At 44.2% G+C, this 25,344-nt stretch overlaps 9 protein-coding genes across 9 annotated transcripts; 7 read left to right on the plus strand and 2 right to left on the minus strand.

Annotated features, from left to right (window-relative positions):
- Nucleotides 1–109: 109 nt before the first annotated feature.
- Nucleotides 110–5,672, plus strand: F5147DRAFT_652726 (uncharacterized protein; the record flags this gene model as incomplete). Its single annotated transcript, XM_041433663.1, has 19 exons — nt 110–160; nt 216–347; nt 400–453; nt 592–850; nt 1,145–1,341; nt 1,459–1,665; nt 2,116–2,217; nt 2,266–2,338; nt 2,396–2,552; nt 2,621–2,689; nt 2,849–2,963; nt 3,059–3,113; nt 3,368–4,017; nt 4,096–4,504; nt 4,564–4,580; nt 4,718–4,769; nt 4,826–5,041; nt 5,104–5,195; nt 5,235–5,672. The coding sequence occupies 19 exons, from the start codon at nt 110–112 to the stop codon at nt 5,670–5,672; spliced, it is 3,345 nt and encodes a 1,114-aa protein (XP_041293108.1).
- A 536-nt stretch (nt 5,673–6,208) lies between these two features.
- Nucleotides 6,209–8,529, plus strand: F5147DRAFT_652727 (uncharacterized protein; the record flags this gene model as incomplete). The annotated part of the gene is made up of 5 exons (XM_041433664.1): nt 6,209–6,571; nt 6,629–7,619; nt 7,669–7,817; nt 7,872–8,310; nt 8,441–8,529. 5 exons carry the CDS (start codon nt 6,209–6,211, stop codon nt 8,527–8,529), a joined length of 2,031 nt encoding a protein of 676 aa, XP_041293109.1.
- Nucleotides 8,530–9,890: 1,361 nt separating this feature from the next.
- Nucleotides 9,891–10,272, plus strand: F5147DRAFT_576521 (uncharacterized protein; the record flags this gene model as incomplete). Its single annotated transcript, XM_041431325.1, has 3 exons — nt 9,891–9,971; nt 10,026–10,118; nt 10,171–10,272. Coding segments are annotated over 3 exons (276 nt in total), but the record flags the coding sequence as incomplete, so codon positions are not given.
- A 2,102-nt stretch (nt 10,273–12,374) lies between these two features.
- Nucleotides 12,375–12,755, plus strand: F5147DRAFT_773547 (uncharacterized protein; the record flags this gene model as incomplete). Its single annotated transcript, XM_041441475.1, has 1 exon — nt 12,375–12,755. The coding sequence occupies one exon, from the start codon at nt 12,375–12,377 to the stop codon at nt 12,753–12,755; it is 381 nt and encodes a 126-aa protein (XP_041293111.1).
- Nucleotides 12,756–13,649: 894 nt separating this feature from the next.
- On the plus strand, nt 13,650–14,492 carry F5147DRAFT_652729 (uncharacterized protein; the record flags this gene model as incomplete). Its single annotated transcript, XM_041433665.1, has 3 exons — nt 13,650–13,680; nt 13,807–14,202; nt 14,236–14,492. 3 exons carry the CDS (start codon nt 13,650–13,652, stop codon nt 14,490–14,492), a joined length of 684 nt encoding a protein of 227 aa, XP_041293112.1.
- Nucleotides 14,493–14,690: 198 nt separating this feature from the next.
- On the minus strand, nt 14,691–16,340 carry F5147DRAFT_652730 (uncharacterized protein; the record flags this gene model as incomplete). The annotated part of the gene is made up of 6 exons (XM_041433666.1): nt 14,691–14,929; nt 14,978–15,112; nt 15,162–15,392; nt 15,738–15,851; nt 15,973–16,092; nt 16,151–16,340. 6 exons carry the CDS (start codon nt 16,338–16,340, stop codon nt 14,691–14,693), a joined length of 1,029 nt encoding a protein of 342 aa, XP_041293113.1.
- A 357-nt stretch (nt 16,341–16,697) lies between these two features.
- F5147DRAFT_652731 (uncharacterized protein) lies at nt 16,698–18,384 on the plus strand (the record flags this gene model as incomplete). Its single annotated transcript, XM_041433667.1, has 8 exons — nt 16,698–16,835; nt 16,891–17,246; nt 17,343–17,433; nt 17,482–17,550; nt 17,598–17,732; nt 17,769–18,060; nt 18,092–18,196; nt 18,248–18,384. 8 exons carry the CDS (start codon nt 16,698–16,700, stop codon nt 18,382–18,384), a joined length of 1,323 nt encoding a protein of 440 aa, XP_041293114.1.
- A 3,344-nt stretch (nt 18,385–21,728) lies between these two features.
- Nucleotides 21,729–21,911, minus strand: F5147DRAFT_553467 (uncharacterized protein; the record flags this gene model as incomplete). The annotated part of the gene is made up of 1 exon (XM_041430447.1): nt 21,729–21,911. A coding segment is annotated over one exon (183 nt), but the record flags the coding sequence as incomplete, so codon positions are not given.
- Nucleotides 21,912–24,211: 2,300 nt separating this feature from the next.
- F5147DRAFT_576546 (uncharacterized protein) lies at nt 24,212–24,427 on the plus strand (the record flags this gene model as incomplete). Its single annotated transcript, XM_041431330.1, has 1 exon — nt 24,212–24,427. A coding segment is annotated over one exon (216 nt), but the record flags the coding sequence as incomplete, so codon positions are not given.
- Between the last annotated feature and the right edge of the window lie 917 nt (nt 24,428–25,344).

A 25,344-nucleotide genomic window follows, 5' to 3' on the forward strand; every position in this document is an offset into this window, starting at 1 on the left:
CCATTGGCATGTAGACAAGTTTATTGTTGGCAAGGATCCGACCACGTTCAAGATACGTGTATAAATATGTCGGATATATTCAGTTATGCTCAATCCAATAGTCATAGTCATGGGCTTCACACAAATTTCCACTCGCTCCTATGTGATTGGCGACCTAACTGTGAGCCTTTCCTTATGTCAGTCTTCTTCTGACATTAAGTATAGTTTCGTTACAGGCAGACTCTCGACCTCAAATACTTCAAGAGCGTTTGAAACGCAAATCAGACTTGGAGACACCGGATGACTCCCTCCCTCCCAGTTTCAAGCGGCGTACCCGCGCCCGATCCTATGCGATTTCTGACCTCGCAGTGAGTCTTTCCTTTCATGAGTCCTCCGCCTGTGTTTTATTTTTGTCATCAGGCCCAGCCAATATCTGCAGTGTACTACCACAGCACAGACCGTGCCTCTTTGCAAGTAAGCCAGCCTCATCATTGTCAAAAAATTTCATTAATTGTGCCTTAGGTCGCCATTCCGGCTGACTTCTCTGGATGCGGCATACTGACTTCATGTTGGCCCTTTCCAAATGAGCTGATATTGATGATCTTCGAACAGCTGCCTGTGGCAGACCTGAGGACAGTCACACAAGTCTGCCGCCTGTCAAGGGATGTCGCTGCATCCCTATATTTTCATTCCATGGGCCTCCACATTGAGCAGATGTGGCTGCGAGTCAATGCCCAAGGCTGCCTAGCCCTTCCGTTGTATGCTCACATGACTTTCTTCTGCATTCCTCGGGTTCTCCGATGTGATTTCCTTGGTATCGGTGACCATAACTTGACAGCCCTCAAGGTTTTCTTGGAGGCGTTGAGAGGTAGTAAGCCAATCTCATCGGTTATATGCTTTGACACACCCCCGGGAGTTGATCTGGCATCTCTGTTACAACTCATCAAGGACCTAGGTTGCTCTAGTTTTCGGTATTCAAGCACTGATGCAGAGCACCCTCATACGATGGTACCCGATTTTGTTCCCCATTCAGATCCAAGCGAAGTATGCAATCTCTGGAGTTTGTCAATAGACTCGCCCACATTTTTCTCCTCGAGTGTCGCCCAGCTCACTCTCGCAACCTTGCGTGATTCCCCAATCACTGATCTTTCACTCACTCACGTAGCCTTGAGCGGCATCCAGTGGGCCACACTGCTAACAAATGTCCACCTTCCGCTACTTCATATGTTCAGCATCGACGTTGAGTGTCCCCCTGCTGCTCTAGGTGATTTTCTGGCATGGCATCTGAATATTGGTCAAGTCTGGATTATGCCAGGACATACTCCTTCCCTCATTACCAATGACTCCTCACATCAGCGGCATGTCATTCCTGATTACTGCCTGCAAAATTTGGGCATTCTTGGTGGTCCACCTTGATACCTGCTTGCCCTCCTAGCCAAAGTCCATCCAGCGCACTCTATCTGACACCTGAGCGTGCAGTTTGAGGAAGATTCGACCCCGTTCAATCCTAATTACCTGTCTGTCATTCTGGGCATTACTCAACACTCTATCGGCATCCAGGAGTCACAGTTGAGCTTTTATGGCACTGCTCATTCTGCTGAGCACTTTGAGGTCCTGGATAATGAATGCCGCATGGTGCCTGCAAAGAATCTAGCGATTTCTACGCATTGCAGAGATGATATCTTTGTGAGTTTTCCTTGATACCAAGCATAATTAGTACTTATCATTGTGTAAGCTTCACTGTCGTCCTTGGCTCGACACCGCCTTTCAGGAGCTGCAAAACATCGAGCTTCAGACTCGAAACACTGTATCTGAGAAGTTGAAAGCAGCCTTTTCTTGTCCGGACATTTTTACACTAAAGATCTGCGGTCATTGATTATCATTATCATGTTGCATTATATACCATTAGTTATATTACTTATACTTACACCTCTCCTGGACCTCAAAATTTGTAGTAGACGTCTTGTATTTTCTCGGATTGTTCTTTCCCACGCCCCCATTTATGGTCAAATCACATGTGTGGGAATGTCCACAGTCCAAATTGGGATTCACTACAAAATGGCTCATCCTCAGTGTAATGCTTCTTCTTTTCTACTTCACTACTCTCTACTCGCGCTATGTGCTTGACAATTATAGAAGATAAAGCTAGATTACGATCTCAGAATGAAATTATCATTGATGTTAAAACGAGCTTCAATGTCTGGAATCGATTTGGACAAGCTCAGAAAACGAACCAAGGTGAGTCAAGATATCATTATCTGCTCATGCAGCTAACTTATGTCGAAGATGTATCTCGACCTCAATGCTGAATCTAGCGATGAGCACGATGATATGCACGATGATCAGGATGATATGGAAGGTGAGTCGTTTCGTCACTAATAGCTATCTATGTCTCACGCATTTCATTCCTTACTAGACGAGTCGTTCCTAATATCTGATCATGATGACGATGATCTCGTGTTACCGACACCATTGCAGGACGAGGCAGCATGGAACATTTTTGAGGAGTATCTCACCACTGACATGACCTTCCCTCAAATGGAGGCGAAGCTTACATCGCACCTGGGCGATTGGTATGTTGAACCAGATTGGGCGGAGGCAAGGAATGCGTTGTTCTCAGCCAATGAAGACGCTGTATTAGCCTTAGAAAATCTTCACACCGTCAAGGCTCAGCACATGTCATTGCTCGCAAGAGTTACGGTGCCCTCGAGTAGGTCACAGCTTCACCCTGGACGTGCTTGGATAGACAAGATGGACATCCTCGGTGAAAAGTTCACCCCAGCCTACGATCCGCCATGACGAGTTCTTTCATCAAATGACTATGCACATGACATTTTGAACCAGTTTATTGACAGTAAATCACCTCTAGCTATCCGTACGACCGTTTGGGGGTAGAGTTTAGTGATGACCCAAAGTCATACGCTCATTGGGAATCTGTGTTGGATGACATCACAGAAGCCGACTCTCTCGACGAAAAACGCGAAGTATTTCGGAAGCGGACATCTGATGCATGCCAAACACAGTGCTTCTAGAGGACTCTGATGGAGGAGTAGTTGACCAAACGACATTAATTATGCAGAGCGCCGGGGTGGTGCCAACGTCTGCCCTCCCAACATGGCTGATCACTGTTCCCTGTGAGTATAACTTCAGAACATGCCATATCACCATCTAAACTGAATTACAGCCTCAAAAATGTCTTATTTGGCAACACATTTGAAAACCAAGGGGTTCCGGGTTTACATGCATTCAACCCTTCCAGGCCGCTTATGTGTCAAGGCCAAAAATACTTTGATCATCAGAGAAGCTTGGCCTTCCTCGCATGTCAACTGTTTTGTCGATGTCATCTTTCTCCCCACAGCAGCAGATTGATCCTCCAATCCTGACATAGCAATTCCTGGCTGGTATCGTCCCACCTGTGGGCATTATTGGTCCGACGTGGGATATGGACATTCATATGATCCCGAATCCAATACCATCACACTCCTAGTTCCCTCAAGGTCGCTCCACGTCCCGAAGAGCGATATTAGGCAGGACCCTTGTATGCCATGCCTATTCAACTCCCCCGGCGGCGAGATCATCTATAAGGATGGCGGACACACTTACATCCATGGTCTTCTGTCGTTGAAACTCACCAGGACCGCAGTTGTTGAGATTGCCATTCCCACCCCACAGGACATCCTGATTCACAAGGAGTCGGGCTGCAATCCTGCATTGGTGCAATCCACTTGGCATGCATATGCTGCACAGCACTGGATGCAAGATGACTTAGTACGAATTACAGCGGGGGAGCTGCGTAATTGCCTGGGGAAGATTATCTGTGTCGACATGGCAACTCATTCAGCATCGATTTACATGGAGGAATCGCTTCATGTAGGAAAGGTCTCTTCGACACCGCTCATGTTCCCCATCGCCAATCTGGAGAGGAAATTCCATGTGGGAGACAATGTTCGTGTGCTCACAGATAGCATAGAGGCCTTGAACCTCAAAGAAAAAACTGGAATTGTTGTTGAAGTCGGCATTGAAGATAACTCCGTTGTGGTGTATGACCACACCTCCCAGTCTCAAGCAAGTGATTTAATTCATTTCGTATTATATTACTGACACTGTTATCAACAGTTCACTGTCAGAACTTATTGCTTGGCAACGTACATTAATGAATCCAGCAATTTGAGCCCGGGTGACGCATCAGTTTATCATCATGACAATCCTATGAAAGGCGATTATGTCATTGTAGTCGACGGAGTCTATCATCTTCAATTCGGGGAGATAACCGAGGTTGATCTAGTGACGCAGTCACTCGCGTTCCTCTCGAGCGAGCTGGGGATGCTGTTGGTTCCGATAAGGGAAACAGCATTTAATCCCAATCCAACAGCTCTTCGATATACTAATGAGCGCGGATATGATGTTGTAGCTGGAGATACTGTTCGAGTCGTTAGAGGTGAACGACTCCACCTATCAGGCACAGTACTGCACGTGAATTTTGAAAAAAAAGACATTAACCATCCAAGTCACGCCTTACACAAAGGTTTGTTTCCATAAATTCATAAATTCCATTTGATTCACTTTTAATTGTATGGAGTATAGTTCACTACATCCATCACGTATGTTGCAAGAATTGGCAGATGGAGTGATCGAGATCCGATGCAGAGCGTTGTCAGTCAAGAGGTTTTTGTCATCTGTGGTCCTATGAAATCCTACAGAGGCACTCTGCACTCGCTCTCCCAGGACACATGCATAGTGGCGGTTCTTCAATGTTCAAGAAGGGTTTTCCATTGAGAACATGTTGTCAGGTGAGAGAACTGTTTCTCCTGTTCTGTTTGATACTTACCCACATCCAGCCGGACAGGAATTCTCCTTAGCGGTGTTCGTTTGCCTCTGAATCTGCACATCAATTTCAACAATTTAGTTCGAGCATCATTTATTCGAGCCCCACATGTCGAGCCCCCTCGAACTCCCCGTCCCTCACATCCCCCTGTTGTTTCGTGCTCTGATCAGCCTGCTGATCCTGTCATCGGATCATCCTGGGATGCACCCGCTGAGTCAGTCTTGCATCACTTGAGCAGTGAGCGTACTGGAACTGGTGAGATTCTTCACACATTGTTTACCTCATCTCACTCCATGCAGCCCCTCCAGACTGTTGGACCATCGATGAAGAGGACTTGACAGAACCTCGAACGATTCCTCCCAGTGGGGGTTTATCAACAAGTCCTGGTATGGTGACATCTTATTGCATTTTTTTCTGTTTCTCACACTAGATCACAGCAGCCAGCCTTGCCGCAGCCTTACACGATCCCCGCATCGTTAAGTTGTTCTTTGATTGGCATATGAAGTTCAGGATAGTAAAGACACACACTGCTGTGTGGTACTCGTCGTACCTTGATCACCTCATTGACACGCTCGTCCCGAATCCGTTTGTACCTCCTCAAGGACCGGTCAAAGAGGGAGAAATTGCCGTCAGGTATTCCTCCCGAACAAGTAACAAGGGGATGAAAGTGGACACAATTCCTGTTGAAGTTCTTGTTCCAGAACCACCAATGGGACCAAACAAGACATTCACTTTGATACGAGGCGATCATGCTGGGACTATTTTTACAATGAGGTCTGCTCCGAAAAAATCAACGGAGATAATCACGACGGAAGGGAAGAGATTCACTCGTGCTGATACATGTATAGTCATCAAAAGGGATGTATAGCTTACAAGACTACTATACCACTACACGCTATGATATACCACATGGGCGCGACCCATTTTGCATGATTTTGTAACTTTCAGGCAGGCAGACATATAAATATTTCACACCTGCTGAGCACCACCTATGATAGTGGGTTAGCCACTTAGTGCGATAACCAACAAGTGGTCAGGCACTTTCAGATATCCCCATCTGAGTTCTAATTTCCCATTCACTACTTAGAAGCTCGAAACCTTGAAATTTCTCTTTTCCTTTCAAAGCCTTTAACACAACTTTAACATGTGGTTGATCCATGGTGAGTACTCAAGCATGTGAGTGGGTCTAGAGTACTCAAGCATGCGAGTGGGTCTAGTGGGCCCAATACATCATCACACCGTACCGGTACATGTACGGTTAATTAGTATAGTCGCTGACTTATCGGCAATATCCGATGAATTCCCATTCACTACATAATCCTCTCGATCATAATATTTGAACTCTTTCCTTCCATCATCATACCGCTATCCCACTGTCCCTTACTCTGTACATAAACATATACCATGACCTTGATACCCACTCTACTGCTCCCTGCTGATTCTTCCCCCGCAGAGCCAAGCACACCTCAGAGCCCCCATCAGACACTACCTGCACCGCCTACCATACAAGAATCCAAGCTTCTTGACACTCCCGTGAAGCGAGGCTGCTCCATGATGTTGACTCACACAACCAACACACGCTATCGGATCCTGACCATCAATGCTATGGGCAAGGAGATGCAAGGTTTCCTTGTTGGCCCGATGGATGCCAAGGATTTTCTCCAGAAGTTCCTACCGGTTACCAAGATTCCAGACAACACCTTCACTTCTGGCGCATTTGACAGCACAATCTTTGCTAGAGAAGAAGCGCAGGCTTATGAACCGTTTGTGGGTGCTTTCTGATTGTTTTTCTTTATATGAATACACTCCGACTCTCACGCACAGATTAACACCATGAACACATTTGCATCTGGTCTATCTTTTGTTGACTCTCACCTCTACCCAGACATGAATAATTGCAAAAAATTCCCCTTCCAAGTCAAGCTGGATGTCTGCGTATACTCTGATGGAACATTGGCGGGATGCAATATGGCAACCGCTGAAGTTGTTGTTGAATTCAAGTGGTCCCGAACTCACGACACATTTCGTGAATGCGACAACAGAACATCCTTTATATCTCAGACCGAGAAGGGCATAGATACCTTGGGGCAAATTACAAGCTACACAGCAGCTCAACTTACCGCTCAATACCGTACCCACACATTCTCTGTGTTGATTATACAAGATCAAGCACGTATCATCAGATGGGACAGCGAGGGTGCTGTTGTCACTTCTCCTATACATTATAACACAGAGCCACACCTAGTCGATTTTTTTTATCGTTACTCAAAAGCATCTCCTGAATTGCATGGAGTTGATACTTCTGTGATGCCCGCAAGTGACGAGGAGAGTGACCGTGCCAGGCAAAGGCTCAACCTTGATGCCAAAACACGCATGCTCAAAGTGCAGGTCCCCGCCGAGGACTCTAGCCTCGTTGCGTTGATAATTCCTGCACCTGTTGCAATGGGTCTTCTGCCTGTTGGCCGTGGTACACGCACCTGTCCTGCATATGATCCCAACAAAGACAGGATCGTCATGTTCAAGGACTCTTGGCAGGTGTTGTTGCCCCATATCCTACCAGAAGGAGAAACCTACAAGCAATTGAAGGAAGCCAATGTTGTCAATGTCGCAACATGTATCGCATGCCACAATGTACCCTCCATTCCTCAACAACTCCTGCAGAGCGTCAAATTTTCAAGCGCTGACTGGGCCTGTCCCCATGACACACTCACTCCACACAGCCATTACCGCCTGGTTCTTGATGTTGTAGGCGAGGCATTGACAAACTTTCCAAGGTCTCACCGGCTTGTTGAAGCGGTTCGGGATGCACTGCTTGGTATGTACTTTGCAGCCCAATGTAACATACTCATTTTAATCAAACGCAGCCCACAAGGATGCATATGAAAAAGCAGGCATATTACACAGAGACCTCAGTATTGGCAATATTGTCATGTTCCGTGGCAAGGGCATTCTCATTGATTGGGACTTAGCCAAGTCGGTCTCTACAAAGGGTCCTCGACAATCAACCCGCACGGTATGCTCTTGCTATTCCCAAGTTATACATTTTACTAATTTCCGCCTTACTAAGGGGACCTGGCAATTCATGTCAGCCTACTTGGTTCAAAACCAAAATGCCCCACATGTCATCAAGGACGACCTTGAGTCCAGTCTCTACGTTGTGCTGTGGGCGGTGTTAAAGTATTCAAGGACCCACATGACCGACGCCCAGCGGACACTTCTCTTCAAGGAGATCTTCGAAACTGAGGAGGTGGAGAAAACCGGATCATCCACGAAACAGCATTTTCTCATCGGAAGAACTGACCTTGCTCGCAGTCCTGTGTTCATCGACTGCAAACCGCTCGATGACCTTATCGTCACACTTGCTGAGCTCTTTTCGCATCAGTACTCTGTAGTCTCCCTTGCGTCTTGGAAGGCATACGAGCTGTATCAACAGAAGGATGTAAGGTCACTCAGTCCTGATATAGAGCTGCTCATGAAACTCAACCCTGCATACACAAAGATGGAGGGTATGCAGGGTCTGAAGTCACATGACCACATCATATCCATTTACGATCATCACCTTGGGTTAGACGTTGGCCGTCTGATGACAAGGCCGTTGAGCAAGTTCTTCTCAATAAGAAGAACTTGCCACTGCAGATCTATATGAATTCGGAAACACAGATATCCTCACGAGCAGCAACTACCCCGACAGGAAAGAGACACAGGCTCAATTCAACTATCAGTGATAATCTTCCTACAGATACTCTTATATCCGAAGAGGACCATCTGTTTGGCTCGGCTCATCCGAATGCTGTTCCAGCCATTGAAGGTCAGCTCAGATTGATGACTGACTTAAATCATTTGACGTCGCTTCACTGACAATTGCGTTATGATACTCTTTGGCATTTGCTTGTTACAATGACGTCTGTTGTATGTGCATTCTAGTGTAAAAACAATGTCTTTTTTGTTGCGCTCTGATGTGTATGTGATCTACTGTTTATACCCGGTGGACGGTGAGTCTGTGTAAGTAATCTAATGAAATGATAGCCAGCATGGTTGCAAGGCTTAAGCAAATGACAGCCAGTGTGATCGCTGTTGCTTGAGCCAGCTGGGAATATGGCTGTGGCAACATGTAACCACTAGCATTGGAGGAGTGAACTTAACAACTAACCTTTCTTAAAGTAAGAGGCTTCTGCAGTTTACTGGATTGCCATTCTCGATGGATTCGACGCAAACCCAAGGATGAATGTTTCTGTGTATATTTGAGTGAGTGCTAATACTTGAATCAAAGAAATGCCTCATGCGATGCGAAACCATTGTGAATTTGCAGCGAGACAGTAAGATAAGTGAGCCGGTACACCTCGTTTTAAGTCATCTATATTAGGGGCCTTTGGAGTCAATACAATAAAAAGCTTGCGCATTGGTTACAGGACATTGTATTCTATATTATCCTCTATTTATACTTAATGATAAAAGAAACAACTAGATTTGAAGGGTGATTAAAGTGTTGTAGCCAATCCGATATGCCGAAGCTATGGCCACCTCGGGTATCTCTGGCGGAGTCTGATTCTCCCCATTCACTACTTATGCACCGAAACCTTGTTTAACATTTCTCTTTCTTCCTATTGCATGACAATGAGTTTCTGTATGAGTAGCTTTAATTTATGTAGTTTGGACTATGAGACTTCAAATACTTTTGTTCGGGCCCAACTCAAACACGCTCCTTGTGGTGTTCTGGATGCTAAGCAATGTCTAATTGACAACAGGCAGATTGTTGTAAGTAAAGGTCCTATATAGATGCCAATCTACGCTGAATATATGATGTAGCGATCACGCAAACTCTCTTTGCTCCCCATCCAATTGTTTGTCTCTTGGCGTCATGCCCAAAGCATCGTCTAAATGGAAATACTGTTGTCACTTCAATCAGCTCACCATACACTGTGAGTTTCCCCCTGAATGCACTTGTACTCCTCCACCTTTGACACAACACAGGGTATTTTCCCGTGATGCAGACTCGTCAGCGCTCGACCTCGCCCAAAAAAATCCACTTGCGGCTAAGTCACTTGTCCCCAACCTTCTGCCGTCAAAAATTCCGAAACCGTGACGAGAGGTTACCCGCATCAGTCGGGGAGGGTACAATCTACAGATGACGCTGGGCTGGCCCATTGCAGATTACAAGGAAACTCGGGTGAGTGTCCTTGTATTGTACTCATGACATTTATCTACTTATTTTTACCAAAAGTCTTTCATTGTACACCTTGCCCATGAACATCTCAACATAAACAAGTCATGGAAAAGGCAAAATCAATCGTATTTGCAGGTTGTTTATTTAGAGGTAGGTCTCAATTGGTCGTGTCTACAGTATTCGTCTCACTAAACTCCATTAGGCCATAAAATGTTATCCTATCCTTGATCGTTACCATGATAATTGGGTTGTCAGCGATATGCTCCGTATGTTTCTGAAAAATAGTTGTACTCGCGATTCTTAGGCATGTCCTGGTGTATGTAGATCTATGAAATAATCACAATACCTACTTAACCAATTTCAGTCACAGGCAATTAGATCGACTCAATACAATAAAGTCAAAGACAATTAAGTTGAATATGTTATTACAGTAAGCCGATTAATTACTGTTACTGATCAACTTTTGACTGGGATGCGTAGCAACTGTACAACACAACAGCACTCAGCCGCCCCTACGTATTTAACTAGGTAGTTTGTCCATTGTCATCTATGATCTCAACTGATGTCTTCTCCTAATAACAATTCTCCCTTGCCTCTCCTTGGGGAAGTCCCAGAAACTCGGCCTGGCGGCAAACTTGTAACTGCACTGAGCAAGATAGGTGTCGTGATGCAGAAGTGCGTATTCCAAGTCAAAACATGCCCTCATCCGCGTACTTACATTTATCTTCAGTTTCACAACACATGGCTCGCTGTTGACTCGAGTTCCGCTGTTGCCCGAACACCGAGATTATCTCGAGAGGCCTACTCAAGGTACACCGACATACAAACCTTACACTGCATTTTGTGGACGTGCTGCGAATGCGGCGCCTCATGTTCCAGTACCACACATCCCTGCATCAAATCTCACATCCCCAATCGCTACCTCAACTCCTGCAGAGACACCATTCCAGTTCTCTAACCCTGGGTCCACTCCCATACTTCATTCTGGACCCCCTATCCCTATGTCAACTCCACCTCCTGTTGCCACTACCCCCATTACTCCAACTTGGTGTCTCTCTCGTACTTCTGACCTGAGCCCAAATCAATTACCATTTGAGATGCTTGACCTTGGGCGCACAAGTCGTAGGAGTCGTCAGACATGGACCCGGTCTGATGCAGCGCCCTCCCGCAGGGAAAATAGTCGTTCAAGGAGTCCCGACATCTCTCATCGCACTTCATATGCAGGTCAGTATGATGTTTGTCCTTAAATTTTCACTCTAACAATGTTATTACAGATATCGGGCAGCCCATATTTTCCACGCCTCTGTCGAACGGTGTCAAAGACATCACGATGGGCGATTACCCAGATCCTGCAACTGGGATGACAGATGCGAGTACGAGGGACTCCTCACTGATCCAATCGCAAGCTACCAGTCCCCCAACTGCGAATCCAATCCTTACTTGCAGCCCACGGTCCCCCAAATCTACACTGCTGTACCTGTGAAACCTTTGCCCCTGCCTGCTACCATAGAAGATTGGCTTGATCGGCTTGTTGCACAGCATTTTCTTGAATTGTCTCAAAATGTGTTGGTGCCAGCTCTGAAGCATGCTGTTGATGTCTTGGTCCCTTCGATTGTCGAACAGTTGACAGATGGGTTATCTGATGGTCTGAGAGCCTCTATTCATCCCCGGCCTCCTACTTGTAAGACAGATATTTTGTCAGACACACAATCAAGTGATGACGAGGATGGTTTGAAACTTCACCTTCGCCGCAAGTGCCCTGGCAAGTGAGGCTCGAAGAATCATTTACATGTACGCTTTTTCATTTCAGAATTAACTCAAGCTAATTAGTCACTTAGGTTGCATTCCGCACCTATCTACGAGAGAAAGGGCTCTTAAAAGGCAAAAACAACTCACTGCCCCAATCTCCTCCAGAAGAAACTGTTTGAGCCTTCAATAAGGACAACAACAGTTGTCCCACCGTGGGCGACCTCTCCGTTGATTGGAGCGACTCACTGAAGAAATCGCCTTGGAACACAGAGGTGGTAAACCTCCTGGCCGTCGATTTTCAAATGAAGGTCAAAAGTGGCATATACTCTAAAGTGGTTTTCAATGATGAAACCATGAACCTTGACAATCTGCACCTATTGTGCATCAATAAACTACGCCGTACTCAAACAATGTATCGACAACGCGCACAGCTCAGCACATTTTCTAATCTTGAAGACATGGATCATGCCTCCCATGAAATGTCAGCATGAAACGAGCGAAGGCAACACCTAGATAGGTCTAATACTCAAAAACATGGGGTAGGTTCGGTTCCCATCACAGTATCTAACCACTCAATTTCTTTTGTAGACACTCCAGAGATGTCGAAAAATAGTAGAACAAAATCACCATTGGAATCCCAAAACTTGGGACACGATCATGCGTGTCATTGAGCGATTAAATATTGATGGTATGAGTGAGGATGAAACCAATACCCCACCTGGGGTGATACCGAAGGTTACAAGGCGAGTTGGCCTTCCTTGGCTCAGTCCTGACATCACTCAGTTATTGCATGCCATGGAATCCTTCATGCCAGCTACTTATGAAGAAAATCTGACCGTCCCTATTGGGAACTCATCCCTTCCACGCATCTTGGAGCAGAAACGCACAGCCCACAATTCCATTGCGATTCAGAAGCTTCCGCGCAACTGGTATGATGACACCTGGTATAAAGCCAACTCGAGTAGTGCTTGCGCATTCCTGGGTGTTCGCAAGGCATTTAACATCCCACATTTGGAGCCATATCATTCTCGCTCATAACTTGTATTGTAAGATTGTCACATTCTATATTCATATTGGATACATCAATTCGGATCTTTGACTATCTACTGATTGAGTGAACCTCTCAGTGGGGCACTCGAAGGGCCGCTCGTACATATGTTTGACATATCTAAAAATTGTATACAAATTTGCGGCATTGACAGATAATGACCATTTTTTTAATTTGTTTTCGGGCTCACCAGTTGGGCAGACATTAAGTTTGACATGTGACTTGATCCTCCAAATGGCCTTGGAAATGCCACGTGAAATATGCAAGAACAATTGTAACCTTGGAGGCATCTTAATATTTGTAACAAAATTTTGGAAATTCAGTTAATATGCAAGGTATGCAGATCACAAAACAAATTCTCCCTGTACTTGCCAAACTCATTCTGAATTTAATCAATAGAATTTGATCCTTATACATATTTGTGATTTTATTCAGAAACTATCTATTATCCGCACAATAGAAAAATAGGTTGAAATATGCAGAGTCTTTCTCACGATATGTATCGCATCTGTTTACAAAACATATTTGGCTGTGTCTCAGGTGTCAAACTTTCCTCTCAGTACCGTAAAAATGAAAAACCCGTGTATGTGAATATGTCAGAACATGACACAAAACATACCCTAGAATATGTGAAAATGCGTGAGAAAATTCTAGGAGGTGTGAGAAACTGCTGACTAATTGACAAACTACAAGTTTGAAGGCAATCTTTCAGAAGGATAAGTATTATTTTAAACCGTTAAGTAGTACTGAGCCAATTTGAGCCCAAAAATACTCAAATAAAATATGGACGCTGCATAGAAAATTCTGGGTAGAACCATAGGCTATTGTGAAAGGTATTATAAGCCAGATATTTGCCATGTTCATGTACAAAACAGGTTTTGTGCATGTCAGCGGTCATCCAATCAGATAGTTCAGGTGATGACAACAACAGACCTTGGACATGGACACACACGGCCGAACATGGGAATAGGCAGCCAAACATGAAGTCCTGAGGCAAAACAAAACCTGGGAATGCTTCTGGGTCATTGAACACTCGCACAGAATCCGCATGGGATTTTGAGCCATCTGATGGGGGGTTCTCGAGTGATCAAACATCACTGATCAGGAAGACAAAGGCGTTTAGAACATTACAGGAAACAAACCATGGAGTGCTGGAGCTGCACCAAGAGAATAAAGTTGCAGTGACCATCCTGCAGGACCCCTCAGCTGAGGAAACATTAATGCATAAGGCAAAGAATGTTAGAGGGGATACAATATCCAATATCAAAACAAGACCGCCCACAAAAACGCGCCCCGCACAATCGACTGCATTGCATAGTTTGCCAGAAGCTGCAGACGCGACATGGGGAGCGGGAATGCCAGAGCCATCGGCTTCCCAAGCACCACTGACACCTCTAGACAATCCTCGGAGGGTAGGACCAGCATCTCGTCCTGCTAGTAAATTACGAAAGAATTTAACTGATTGATCAGACTATGCTGACAAGGAAGCTGCTTCCAAATATTCTGCCAATGAACTGGATTGCGGGGGTAAACACGGTCCTAAAGATGGGCTGGAACAACCTAAGGAGAAAGGAATTCAGTTGAAGACAAAAGGTCATAAATGTCCTGCCGAAGATGTATTGCAGGACTCCCCCACAAAACACACAAGAAGCAAGGCCGTGGATCTCCCCCCCAAACGATCCAAGAAGCCAAACTCCAGATATGCAGCAAACTTCATCTGCTCATAAGTTTGTGTTTGGGATTTTGCTAATGTCCATGTTGCATTTGAAACAGACTGTTCAATCATATCTGACATCAATTGAATTTGATTTATCACCTGCCGTACATTCATGCATTGGAGTATACCTCCTGTATATGTTCCATAATTAAATTACATAGGCCAAGACATCATGTACACCATAAACACTCCTCTAATATAATTGCATCTAATTATTGTTATCTTCCAGAGACACTATGATGCTATCCACAGTTCTTAACAGCTGACATTGAAGCTGAATCATGCCGTGCAACATGCAGATGTCCAGGCTGACGTCAGTAACTCGGTTTTGTGACTCGGCAAACATCCCGAAAGTCTGCCTGTTGTCCATGAGTATTTGGCTAGGAACACAGGAACCATTCAATCCATAGACAGCATTTTCAACAATGGCATGAACATGTTCATCGGCTGCAAATCAATTAAAATCATTGTCACTGGATAATACATCGGACTCACTCATGTCATTGCCGATCGCCTTCATGAAACGATTCCTCCAGAGGATATTGTCCTCAGCCTCCCTCACATGATTTGACAAAGATGTACTGCGAACATCCATCTCCATCCTTATGGGTGAAGAATGCCCGGATTTTGCTGTCGGAAATGTTCAGTCAATGTTCAAATAAAATCCACATGCATTTACCTGTTTCTTTGTCATCAGCACTAGATCCCCATCCGAGATCATAAACAGGAGAATCTTCTTTGGTCAAGTCTATAACCTCTTCTTCCATCGGGAGTGGTGCAGAGGGTTCAGGTGTCTCATCTATCGTTAGATCAATAACACTGTTGTCCATCACCGTCAACTCTACCGTTGTTGCCACCCAGCTGAGGTCATATACTGGGTCATCATTGTCATCAGCGGCTTTGGCCACCTCTGGTAAAATTGTGGTGCAAGATCATCCAGAATCGTATATGGGGCCATCCTGTGTCTCATCCGCAAATACTACTGATGGCTATATAGGGTCCGATGTCCAACTGAGATCATAGATAGGACTTTTATTCATGCCATCTGCTTTGCAATTTTCCATTAGCAAAGGATACTGACTGAAAATTAACAAACCGACATACAAGCACTTGGGCTGTCCACCAAAAGCGATTGGACCTGGGTATTTGAAAGAGTCGGATGCATTGACTTGCTCCATCCGAGATTATAAATTGGCCCGTTGCCTTCAAATCAACGGGGTGAGTCATCTCAGCCAGACATGGGCTAAATACTCACCAGCTGCCATATCTTGTTCGGATGGTGGTCCAACATCCTGTGAGACAGCAGAAATGCCATCCCACCCAAGATCATACAAAGAACCATCACAGTCCATTGGCTCCTCCACCTTGTCTATAGACTTGGTTGTTGGAGGTGATCTAACCAATGGAGGTTAAGATCGGGGCTTGACCCAATATCGCTGAAAATATCTCAATCAGTGAAACTGTAGACATAAATTTACAGAAATATCTACCAGAGAGTTCCTGAATGGCCTCCTCCACTCTGGCGAAGTTGCAGTTGTAGACATCAGGAGTTGAATCTCCCAAGTGACTTTCCGGAGTGTCGATCCGAATTTCCGCAGTCATGTCATTTTCTGGCATTGAATTAGCTTACTGATGCTGTGAACAAGATCTGCCAAAGAAGACACTTACTTCGAAATGGCAAATCCTTAAATTTATGCCGGATGTTCGGCGGTGTCCATTGGTCTATGGGTACAAAATTACCCCACCATTTTGCCAAGGCTTTCTGTTGTAGAGCACTGACAAAGGACTCACCGGCCGAGATAGGGTCTGGCTGTTCACTTGTCAATGGCATGGAAAAACGGACTCTTCGAGTTGACATGATGCAGGGATTGTGTTCACGATGTTTGGGTGGGGAATATGTCGGTTAAATAGGGAACAGGTGGTGCGCAATAGTTTCAAATGTGGATGTGAATATGTGGTCAATGATGTTGGACTTCTCCACAATATTGTTTGATATTTGTCGTGGCAGGAGCCAAGATTCCAACACTTTGTGGTGCATTACGTCTAGGAACAATGGACACGAGGCATTGGCAAATTTGATCGGCATCGCTGTGGCCCAAATTGTTGTTCCCTATATATACCATGTCCAAACTTGGACTCTACCTTTTCTCCTGAACTTTGATATCTATTACCCGTACCCGCAACCACTTCACTTTCAATACCTGCTACATCAATCATGTCAACCTCCAAGGTTTCAAACCAGGCCCTGAATGCTGTAGCTGACAAGATTTTGCTCCTTGTTAAAAACTCACAAAAACTTGCAGAAGACCATCTGGCTGCTTTGACTTTGGCACATGAGATTGCCGTGAATTTAGTAAGTCATTGTTCAAAGTTCCTGTTTTGATAGCCAGACTAACGACCTATTCTAGGCATCTGCATTCTCACAGCATGGCCGCACCGCCACCACCATTGCATTGATACTCTTATCATGTGCTGCTGAGATTAGGGACAATAGCCTCAATGGCAGGTTGAAGGGGCTGCTGGACTGGTCAATGATCTCGGACGACAACATCTGCATCTGCACCCATCCACTATACCAGAAGACTGTTGGATACCAGCACCCACTCACATCTACAACTGCACCAACACCCATCCCTGCACCGGTTCAGCCATCATCACAAGTCTCTATCGAAGAGCGTGCTGCCTCACTGATTGTGACACCTCCTGTCACTGAGATGAAGCACGACCTTTTTGTGCAAGGTATGACCAAACAGAAAGCCAGCACGTCAGAACCCGAGGACAATGACATCCTGAAGATTATCATCTGGAATGCCAAGCCAATGAGCAAGACTTGACTCGAGGCTGATAAAACCCTGCCTAGGAAGAAGATCAAGCCCACGCTGGCCAAATTGAAGAAGGCCGTAGTCGGGGATGATGATGACATCCCAACTCAGGATGTCATTTTTGTAAAGGTATGTGTTGTTGTCTCACAGTCTCATGTTAACTAACATGCATTTAAGAGAAAACCAACAGTAGGGCCAAGGAATCAGCCCTTGATAGCAAAAGACCGCCCGCTTTCTGCAACTGAGGTATGTTTTATATTGAAACCTGTATAATCTCGTGCTAATGTGACTAGTCTTCAGAATCAGATGCCAAGGATGCTGTGTCTCCCAAAGAGACATCATCTGTCCGCCTCTTCGGCATGCAATGCGAACACTGCATCAAGGACGACATTCCTTGCACCATTGTCCTTGCCAAGAAATCCGGTGAGGTGAGGAAGACATGTCGCAACTGCGACGGCTGAAAGATCAAATGCCATTTACCGGGTCCTGAATGTGGTGCTATCCTTCGAGGGGAAGTTGCCACCCACAAGGCAAAGGTAACTGCAGCTGCAGAGAAGAAGGCAAAGAAGGCAAAGAAGGCAAAGAAGAAGACTGACACTCCAGCTCTTTTGCTCAAGTCAAACGATAGACCCAAGGCACCCATGAGTACATGGTCGACATGCTCCATGTCAAAGCCCTGGCCGCAATCTCCAACACTACCCACTCCTCATGTGGAGTTGGACGAGGATACTGACAGTGATAATGATATGGATCTCGGTAAGCATATTATTCACTTTTTTGTTGTCAGTATTGATCTTCCCCGAACAAGCAACCGCCACACCAATTTTTCCAACCGTTGCACTCGCAACATCTCCCACAAAACATGTCAACGTGGAGTCTCATCCGGATATTGGTATGTCTGGTGTTTTTTTCTTTGCATTTCTGTATTAATGTCGTCCAGTAGAACATCAGCAACAACTGGCACCCGGTCCTGCAGACGTCGACTTCGACTGTGTCGAACCACCTACTCCTCAGATTGGGTTTGATACCCCCATCCCACAAGATGCGGAACAGCCAACAAATTGGGACCTGCTCCTCTAAATCAATGCTCTTGGCAGTAAGTTCGAGACATTGTTCAAGACTTCAGGTGATCACACCGATGCCCTTCATCAAGAGATAAATTCAAGGTTCACCGCCTTGGATAAACTTGGGCCACCAAGTTCATTGCCATGGAGGACAAGATCCAGAGTGTCGAGGAGAGGGTTCAGGATGTGGAGATGAAAACCTGCGGCAACATTGCATCGATCGGGTACATGGCCAACACACTCAAGGCCATGAAGGTGCTTCAGATGACAACCTAGGACAGACAGACACTTACATACCCATACTCCGGAGAGAACAGTCACTTATCTTTAAAAGGCAGCGCATCTAAAACAGCTGGCAGGAACGGTGGACCTGCGGGGGTAACACTCATGCAGGGGCATTCGCGAGCCTTGAGATATCGTAGGGGCAGGGGCCCTTTAGACTAGTTAGTAGTGTCCGACATAGGGTATATTACCCCAATGGACATAAATTGGATTCAAAAAAAAAAAAAAAAAGGCCATGAAGATCCCCCAACATTCAGTGTCCTTCAACCCCCCTCTGCAGGGCCATCTGTTCACGGACACCCGTATGGCCAGATACCCGGGACATGGCTTCACCCTCCTTTTGCAGCTCCTCAACCTTTGGATCCAAGTATCTCAGAACTTGGCAAACATCTCACCACTGCATGGGATTTGTCTGTGGCTCCTCCAGCAACTGCCAAAAATAATTCTGCCTCCATAGGGCAAGGATCCCTTGATCACAACAACTTGAGTGGGTGCTCTGCCTTATATAGTCTCCCGACTGGTGGGTCCCCCACAAAATAATTTGTACTCTGTAGTTATATATATTACATACATGTATGCTTAACCATTACTTCACATGTACATTTACTGTCATTGACCAGTGTCATGACAGATTAAAATAGAGTCATTCAAAAGGAAGCCCATGGATATCTTCCAAATATATTGGGCCAATAAATCTTTGGTTGTGACTTCGTAGTTGAGTACCCTTGAGATCCCAGCTCTTCCTTATCATCCAGTGCATTCTTTGGTAGTTATTTGAGATGCAGAAATAATGATTTGTGGTGTTATATGGAATCTTGGTTATGTGCAATCTGTGAGTTTGGCTGCATCTAGTATCATCACACGAATAGGTGCTGTATCAAAATATATCTGGATATACTGCCAACATGACCTACTGAAATACCAATGTAATGCATTGCGCTGGTTTGTATCAATATTTTGCACTGGAACATAACCAGGACCCCATTCATCCACCAAATTCTGAACATCATGCCATGCAACCCACTCACACATATTGGCTCACCCATATCTACCATTATTTATGCTAGAACACAACAGGCCCCCCTCAGGTCCATTGACATCCCAATTGTGTGCCATATACTGACATATCTCGGCCTGCTCATATCTACCTATATGGTGCTGCAATCCCTTGTGAATGGGCTGACATATATACCCTGATGTTATTCTAGAACATACCAGGCCATTTCCTGTCCACCATGCTCGTAATCTCGGTATACCCCTGCATACAGATATTTGTGCTAGAACATAACAGGGCCCACTCGTGTCTACTGACATCCCAACTCCATGTCATGTACTGACCTATCCGGGCCCATTCATGTAAGCAGTGATACCAATCCCATGCAATGTATTGACTTACCTGGGCCTGCTGTGTATACCGAGATCCCGAACCTATGTCATGACCAGGCCCACTCGTGTCTACCGTGATTCTAATGTCATACCTTATACTGACCTTATCGGGCCCAGCTGTGTCTACCAATATCCTGATCCTATGTCATGTACCAGGCCCACTCGTGTATCCCAAATGTACTGACCTTGCAGGGCCCATCTACTTATATTACAATACCATCCCATGCACTGTATGCACTTGGGCCCATTCGTATCTGCCAAGATCTTGATTCTATCAGTCCTGATTCGGCCCATCTGTACTGTAGAGATACAACACTAACTTCATCATGTGTCACAAGCCGCCGTGAATTGAAGCTATTCAATGTGACTGTCACAGTGATTTTTCATAACTGAAGCTAGATTGTGACATGCAGTAAATTCAATAAAAAAACATATAGAGTGCCTCAATGAGACCAAAAGTCGGTGTACATCCTATTCACAATCCATCTATGCTTTCCACGCCCACAATCTACCTTTGGAATACTGTCAGCTTTGCCATCAATGTCACCCTCGCCAATATCATAGACATCGGATTGTGTTGCAGAGGCAAGACTGCCATTGGTGACATCTGACATGCAGCCAGGATAGGTTTGTAACTCCTCTGAAGCCAGATAGTCAGTTAATGTGTCCAGAGGCACATCGCTGGCATCAAGACCACTGTCAGTTTTGTCAAATGGAGATTCATCACCATCATCCTCTGCTGCCACCTCAGCATTTATGGCACCCAACTTGTACTGCGCTGTTGCAATTCTGTTTCAGGTTGTGGCATGACTGGGAGTGACATTGAAGGCGGACTTACAGTTCCAGTAGGTCCAGCGTTTAAGACCACACCCAGTGTTGCTTGACAGTTTACAGGTGAAACAATGTGCAGCAATAGCGAGGTACCGACAGACTAGGAGATCTGCCATCAATGACAGCAACACAATAGTATGTTACACTTCGTCACACCTGACTGAAGCTATTTTGGTAGAGTCATGGGTCACACCAACATTTGAAGCTATGAAGCTAAGTGTAATATGGTCACAGCTGGATGTGGTTGAAGTTAGTGTTGTATCTCTACAGTATATACTGAAATTGTATTATATACCACATAACTGGCCCGACTAACTCTAACAGCACTTACTTGCCATTTGGGCCCACCTCGGATGACCTGTCTCGCTTGGAAGTATCTCAACTTCAGATGTCCATGTAATACAGAAAATATTCACTGAATTATGTGGAATCATCATCATCTCACCTGCTAGTGCTACTCCAGTATGACTGCCAGGGATGTGGTGAAAAGCAATCAGTGCTGCTTTCAGGACGAGCACTGATGAATGCTTCTCTCTAGCAATCCAGTGTGCAGTAACCGCCATAAATGGACGGAGCTTAGAATTTGACCAGAGATCAGATGTAAATGAGACCTTTCCAACACCTCCCTATAGCTTAGTCATATTCCCATGTCTCAACACATGATATAGCAATTACATGAAAAGCTATAAACATTGGGACACTTTTTTGAGCCACTGTAATTGTGTGAATGTATATACTCAAGACGTGAGAACTGTGAATGGGTTAGCCTATCTGCAGCAACCCCACTATGAACTGACTGACCAGCTGGTCTGCTAAGTTTACGACAGCATGAAGGGTGAATTTTCAATTGTGTGAGAGAAAAAGAGCGTGTAGTGATGGCCTAAGGAGGTCGAGAACTAAAGCATGGTATGTCGACTCTCTACCGAACCAAATGGCATAGGGAATTCCAACTCCACCTTTGAGGTGTTTCAAAGTATGATATTCATTCTGAATAGAAGATGTCCTATCGACAACAGGTTCAAGCTTAACAGCGACCATATCACCTCTAATGATGTTTCGTGCATGGTACATGACAGCTAAATGGTGGGGTCTATAAGTTGGATCTGAATGAAAATATAGTTGGTATGTGAATAACATACTGTATGAGCCAGATCCCAAAACATTGCCAAGCCTAAGTCTACCATCAACTCAAATGGTGACCTTGTTCATGATATATAAAAGTGTCAGAAATACAACAGTAAAAACAAATGAGAGAGTAAGAGCCTGAGAGCCACATTTTCAAGCTGGTTAAAGCTAGTTAAAGCTGGCCCAAGCTGCAGTTCTTAATTTTTTGGGTTGGAGCTGGTTTAATATGGTTCATGTGACTAGCAGACTGTATTAAATTTGAACCAGTGACTCAGTTTGCATTAGACAGCCAAACTACTGGCAAACCAGGGAAGTCCAAGCCCAAGCAGACCAGAACCGAGCTATGGCATTACTAATTTAGATAGAGTGAGGGCAAAGGTATATTGTAAGTTAAGAAAAGTCTAGATATAGGGACCTGATAAGGGCTAAAAAGAGGAAAAGCAGGTTTGTTTTCAGACAAGATTATTTGCTGGACAAAGGATAGATAAGGATAGGGAAACTCATAGTGCTCTATACTCCTTGAAGGGAGGTTCTAGGTGTCATAATGGCAAGATAGATAATGATAGAAGTTACATTAAATTGAACTTCAAATAATGCAGTGCTATAGACAATTGATCTACAAGATATAATATGTTTCCTGATGAAGCAATTGACAAACAATCAGCAGTATGATTTTTCACAGAAGGAAGCTGACTCACCTGACTCAGATCAATCCTGGTGCTGGCTAGTACTAGTGTAAGAGCCTTTGTCATCACTTATCACCAAGTGACTGTCTTTTGAGTAGTCGTTGTCATCATTCATCATCAATCAACAGTCATTATTAATCATGGCCAAGTCTAAATCTGTCATCCCATAAGTGATCGCAAGTCCTTCCAGATTCTTGAACTCTGCCTGGAAAAAATAGAGCCTCTCCTTCTATTTGCCGTAGTTATTAGATGCTTGCACCTTTGATATTTCTCCAAGCTTCTTCTCTGTAGATTTAAGCCATGTTTGTAGTGCTATCTGAGTAGCACTATGCTCTCTTTGCACTGTCTTAAGCATGCACCTCACGACCTTTATTCACCTTTTTGATTCCTCAAGCTCCCATAGTATTGAGACCAGTTGATTGCAGAATTTCTTGCAGGTCTATTAAATGTGGAGTTCAACAAGTTCCAAAATATATATTTAAAATTATACATGAAATATGAAGCTAGTAGCAGGAACACAAAATCTATTCTCTATATCAGGTGATATGGTGTGTTGTCTGAGATCCTCTGCCTCATCCATTGATAAGGTATAGGTTGGTTAGTTTATGTGATATTGGACCTTGTACCCAGCTTTCTGCCTAGGAGAGCTATCAACATAAGTGGCAGAGCTAGTTGGACTAGTAAGAGAAGAAGGATTTATAGTAATGAGATCCAGCATAATGGTAGTATAGTAGCAAGCTCAGGTTGTTGAGCTTCTGACCTTCAAGTTGGAATCTTGGTTATTATAAATACTATACCATACACAGACTCCTGTGTAGAGTTTGAAGAACTTGAAGAAATTTTAAAACTACTAGCAGCCTGAGATACTCACTGAAACTGCTGGAAAACCTGCTAGCAAAATATATAAGTATAAGCAGTAACCCTTATCACTAACATGTAGAACAACCACATCAGTGTCATCCACCTTGAACACAGAAGAGAAACTGCCAGATTCATATGATTTTATCTCTGATGAGACATCTTTTAAGAAGAGAGAGTAAGTGTCAAGTTATATGACACAAAATCTGATCACACTAATGTTTTAGGAAGGGTGAATACCATTGTCTCAGCTGCTCAGCATTATTTGTGTCAGTGGAAGACTTGTGCACTCACCTGTTGAATGATCTAGCTGCTATGTCATGTCCATGCTGCTTGCATTTTACCAATCCACCACTTCAGGTCAGTGTTATAATGAATGCTATCATCTAGCATCTGGCTCTATCTATGGTTTTGATTATCCTAATACATTTCAGCGTATGAAGGATTACAAATATGAAACTTACTGGCAGCATAATGTATGTTGTCTATTTGCAGACAGAGATGAATGAGAGCTAGCCAAATTTCTGAATAATAATCTTAACTAGGAACAAATCACTCATTTCTTAAAGTTGTTGTAGGTGAGTGGCCTAATAATCATGTACAACATTAGCTCTAATTACTTGCTAGATGAGGTCAGAAGCATAGAAACCGCCAGCATACAAATCAGCCTTGTAACTGTTCACTTTTATAGATGCTTTGCTAAAGGGACCTAAGTGGCATTGTATGATAATTCAGACTGAAGGCTATATTACTATCCATTCTGTATACCTCATCTGGCATGATGCCTTGAAGGTGATGCACCACATTTTTGGTAACCTAGCATTTACCAAAAATATGAAGTTTGACCCATATGAGATTTATAACAATGAAGAACAAAAATATAGTGAATGAATGTCCAACTTACATACACATGAGATCCAGGCTTGTTTTTTCTCTCTACTAAAGTTTAATTCTAATAATTCAGTTCTTTCATTCTTAGGACCAGCTTCCCTAGGATGCCACTATCATGCCTATAGTTCTTGCTTCTGACAAAATACCGGTGACTCAACAAATGGGCAGACTTGAGATACACCTAATATTCCTAACCATCACTAATATTTGATCTGATATCTGTATGAAAGCTAGCATACATACTTGGTCATGCATAGTATATATGCTCATTTCCCAATTTGTTTGTCACTCAGACTTTGTCTTGCTCTTGTAAGCCCATGTTTAGCATCAGTATATGGATATTGTCTTTGTGAATGTCAAATCTGCAGCTGTGACAGGTACTCAAATGGTAAACCCAGTTGGCAACTTGTATTATACATTTATTCACCTTGTCACATACACAGCTAACCTTCCTAAGCAATAGCTAATTACATGTCTAAACAAGAACATATCACCTATGACTTTGGCCATACAGTCACATTTTGGGGATGGAAAGTTGTATCTGCCTTATTCTGGCCATCTAACAATCAAAGCCCTTCACCAACTTTGCCAACATGTGGATCCTTGGAAGGTCTAGCACTTTCAAGAGAAAGCCAAGGCACTTTTACTGAGTGGAGTCCAGCTCCTCTTCTGGCATGACTAACACTTTTCTAACCAAGCAATTTTTCTTACACCTGAGATTCTTCATACTCTGCACAAAGTTTTTTTCAATCACATCTTCAAGTAGTACAAGGAGGCTATCAGGGCTAATGAACTTGATATCTACTTTTGCAGTCAATACAAATACATTAGAACTCGCCATTTTAGCCAAGGTATCACACATGTTATGCAGATAATTGGTCAGGAACATTGGGAGATTCAATGCACAATTATCCTTA

This window comes from Suillus discolor, assembly GCF_016758755.1.
Source record: "Suillus discolor strain FC423 chromosome Unknown F5147scaffold_26, whole genome shotgun sequence".
NCBI classification, from domain to species: Eukaryota; Fungi; Basidiomycota; class Agaricomycetes; order Boletales; family Suillaceae; genus Suillus; species Suillus discolor.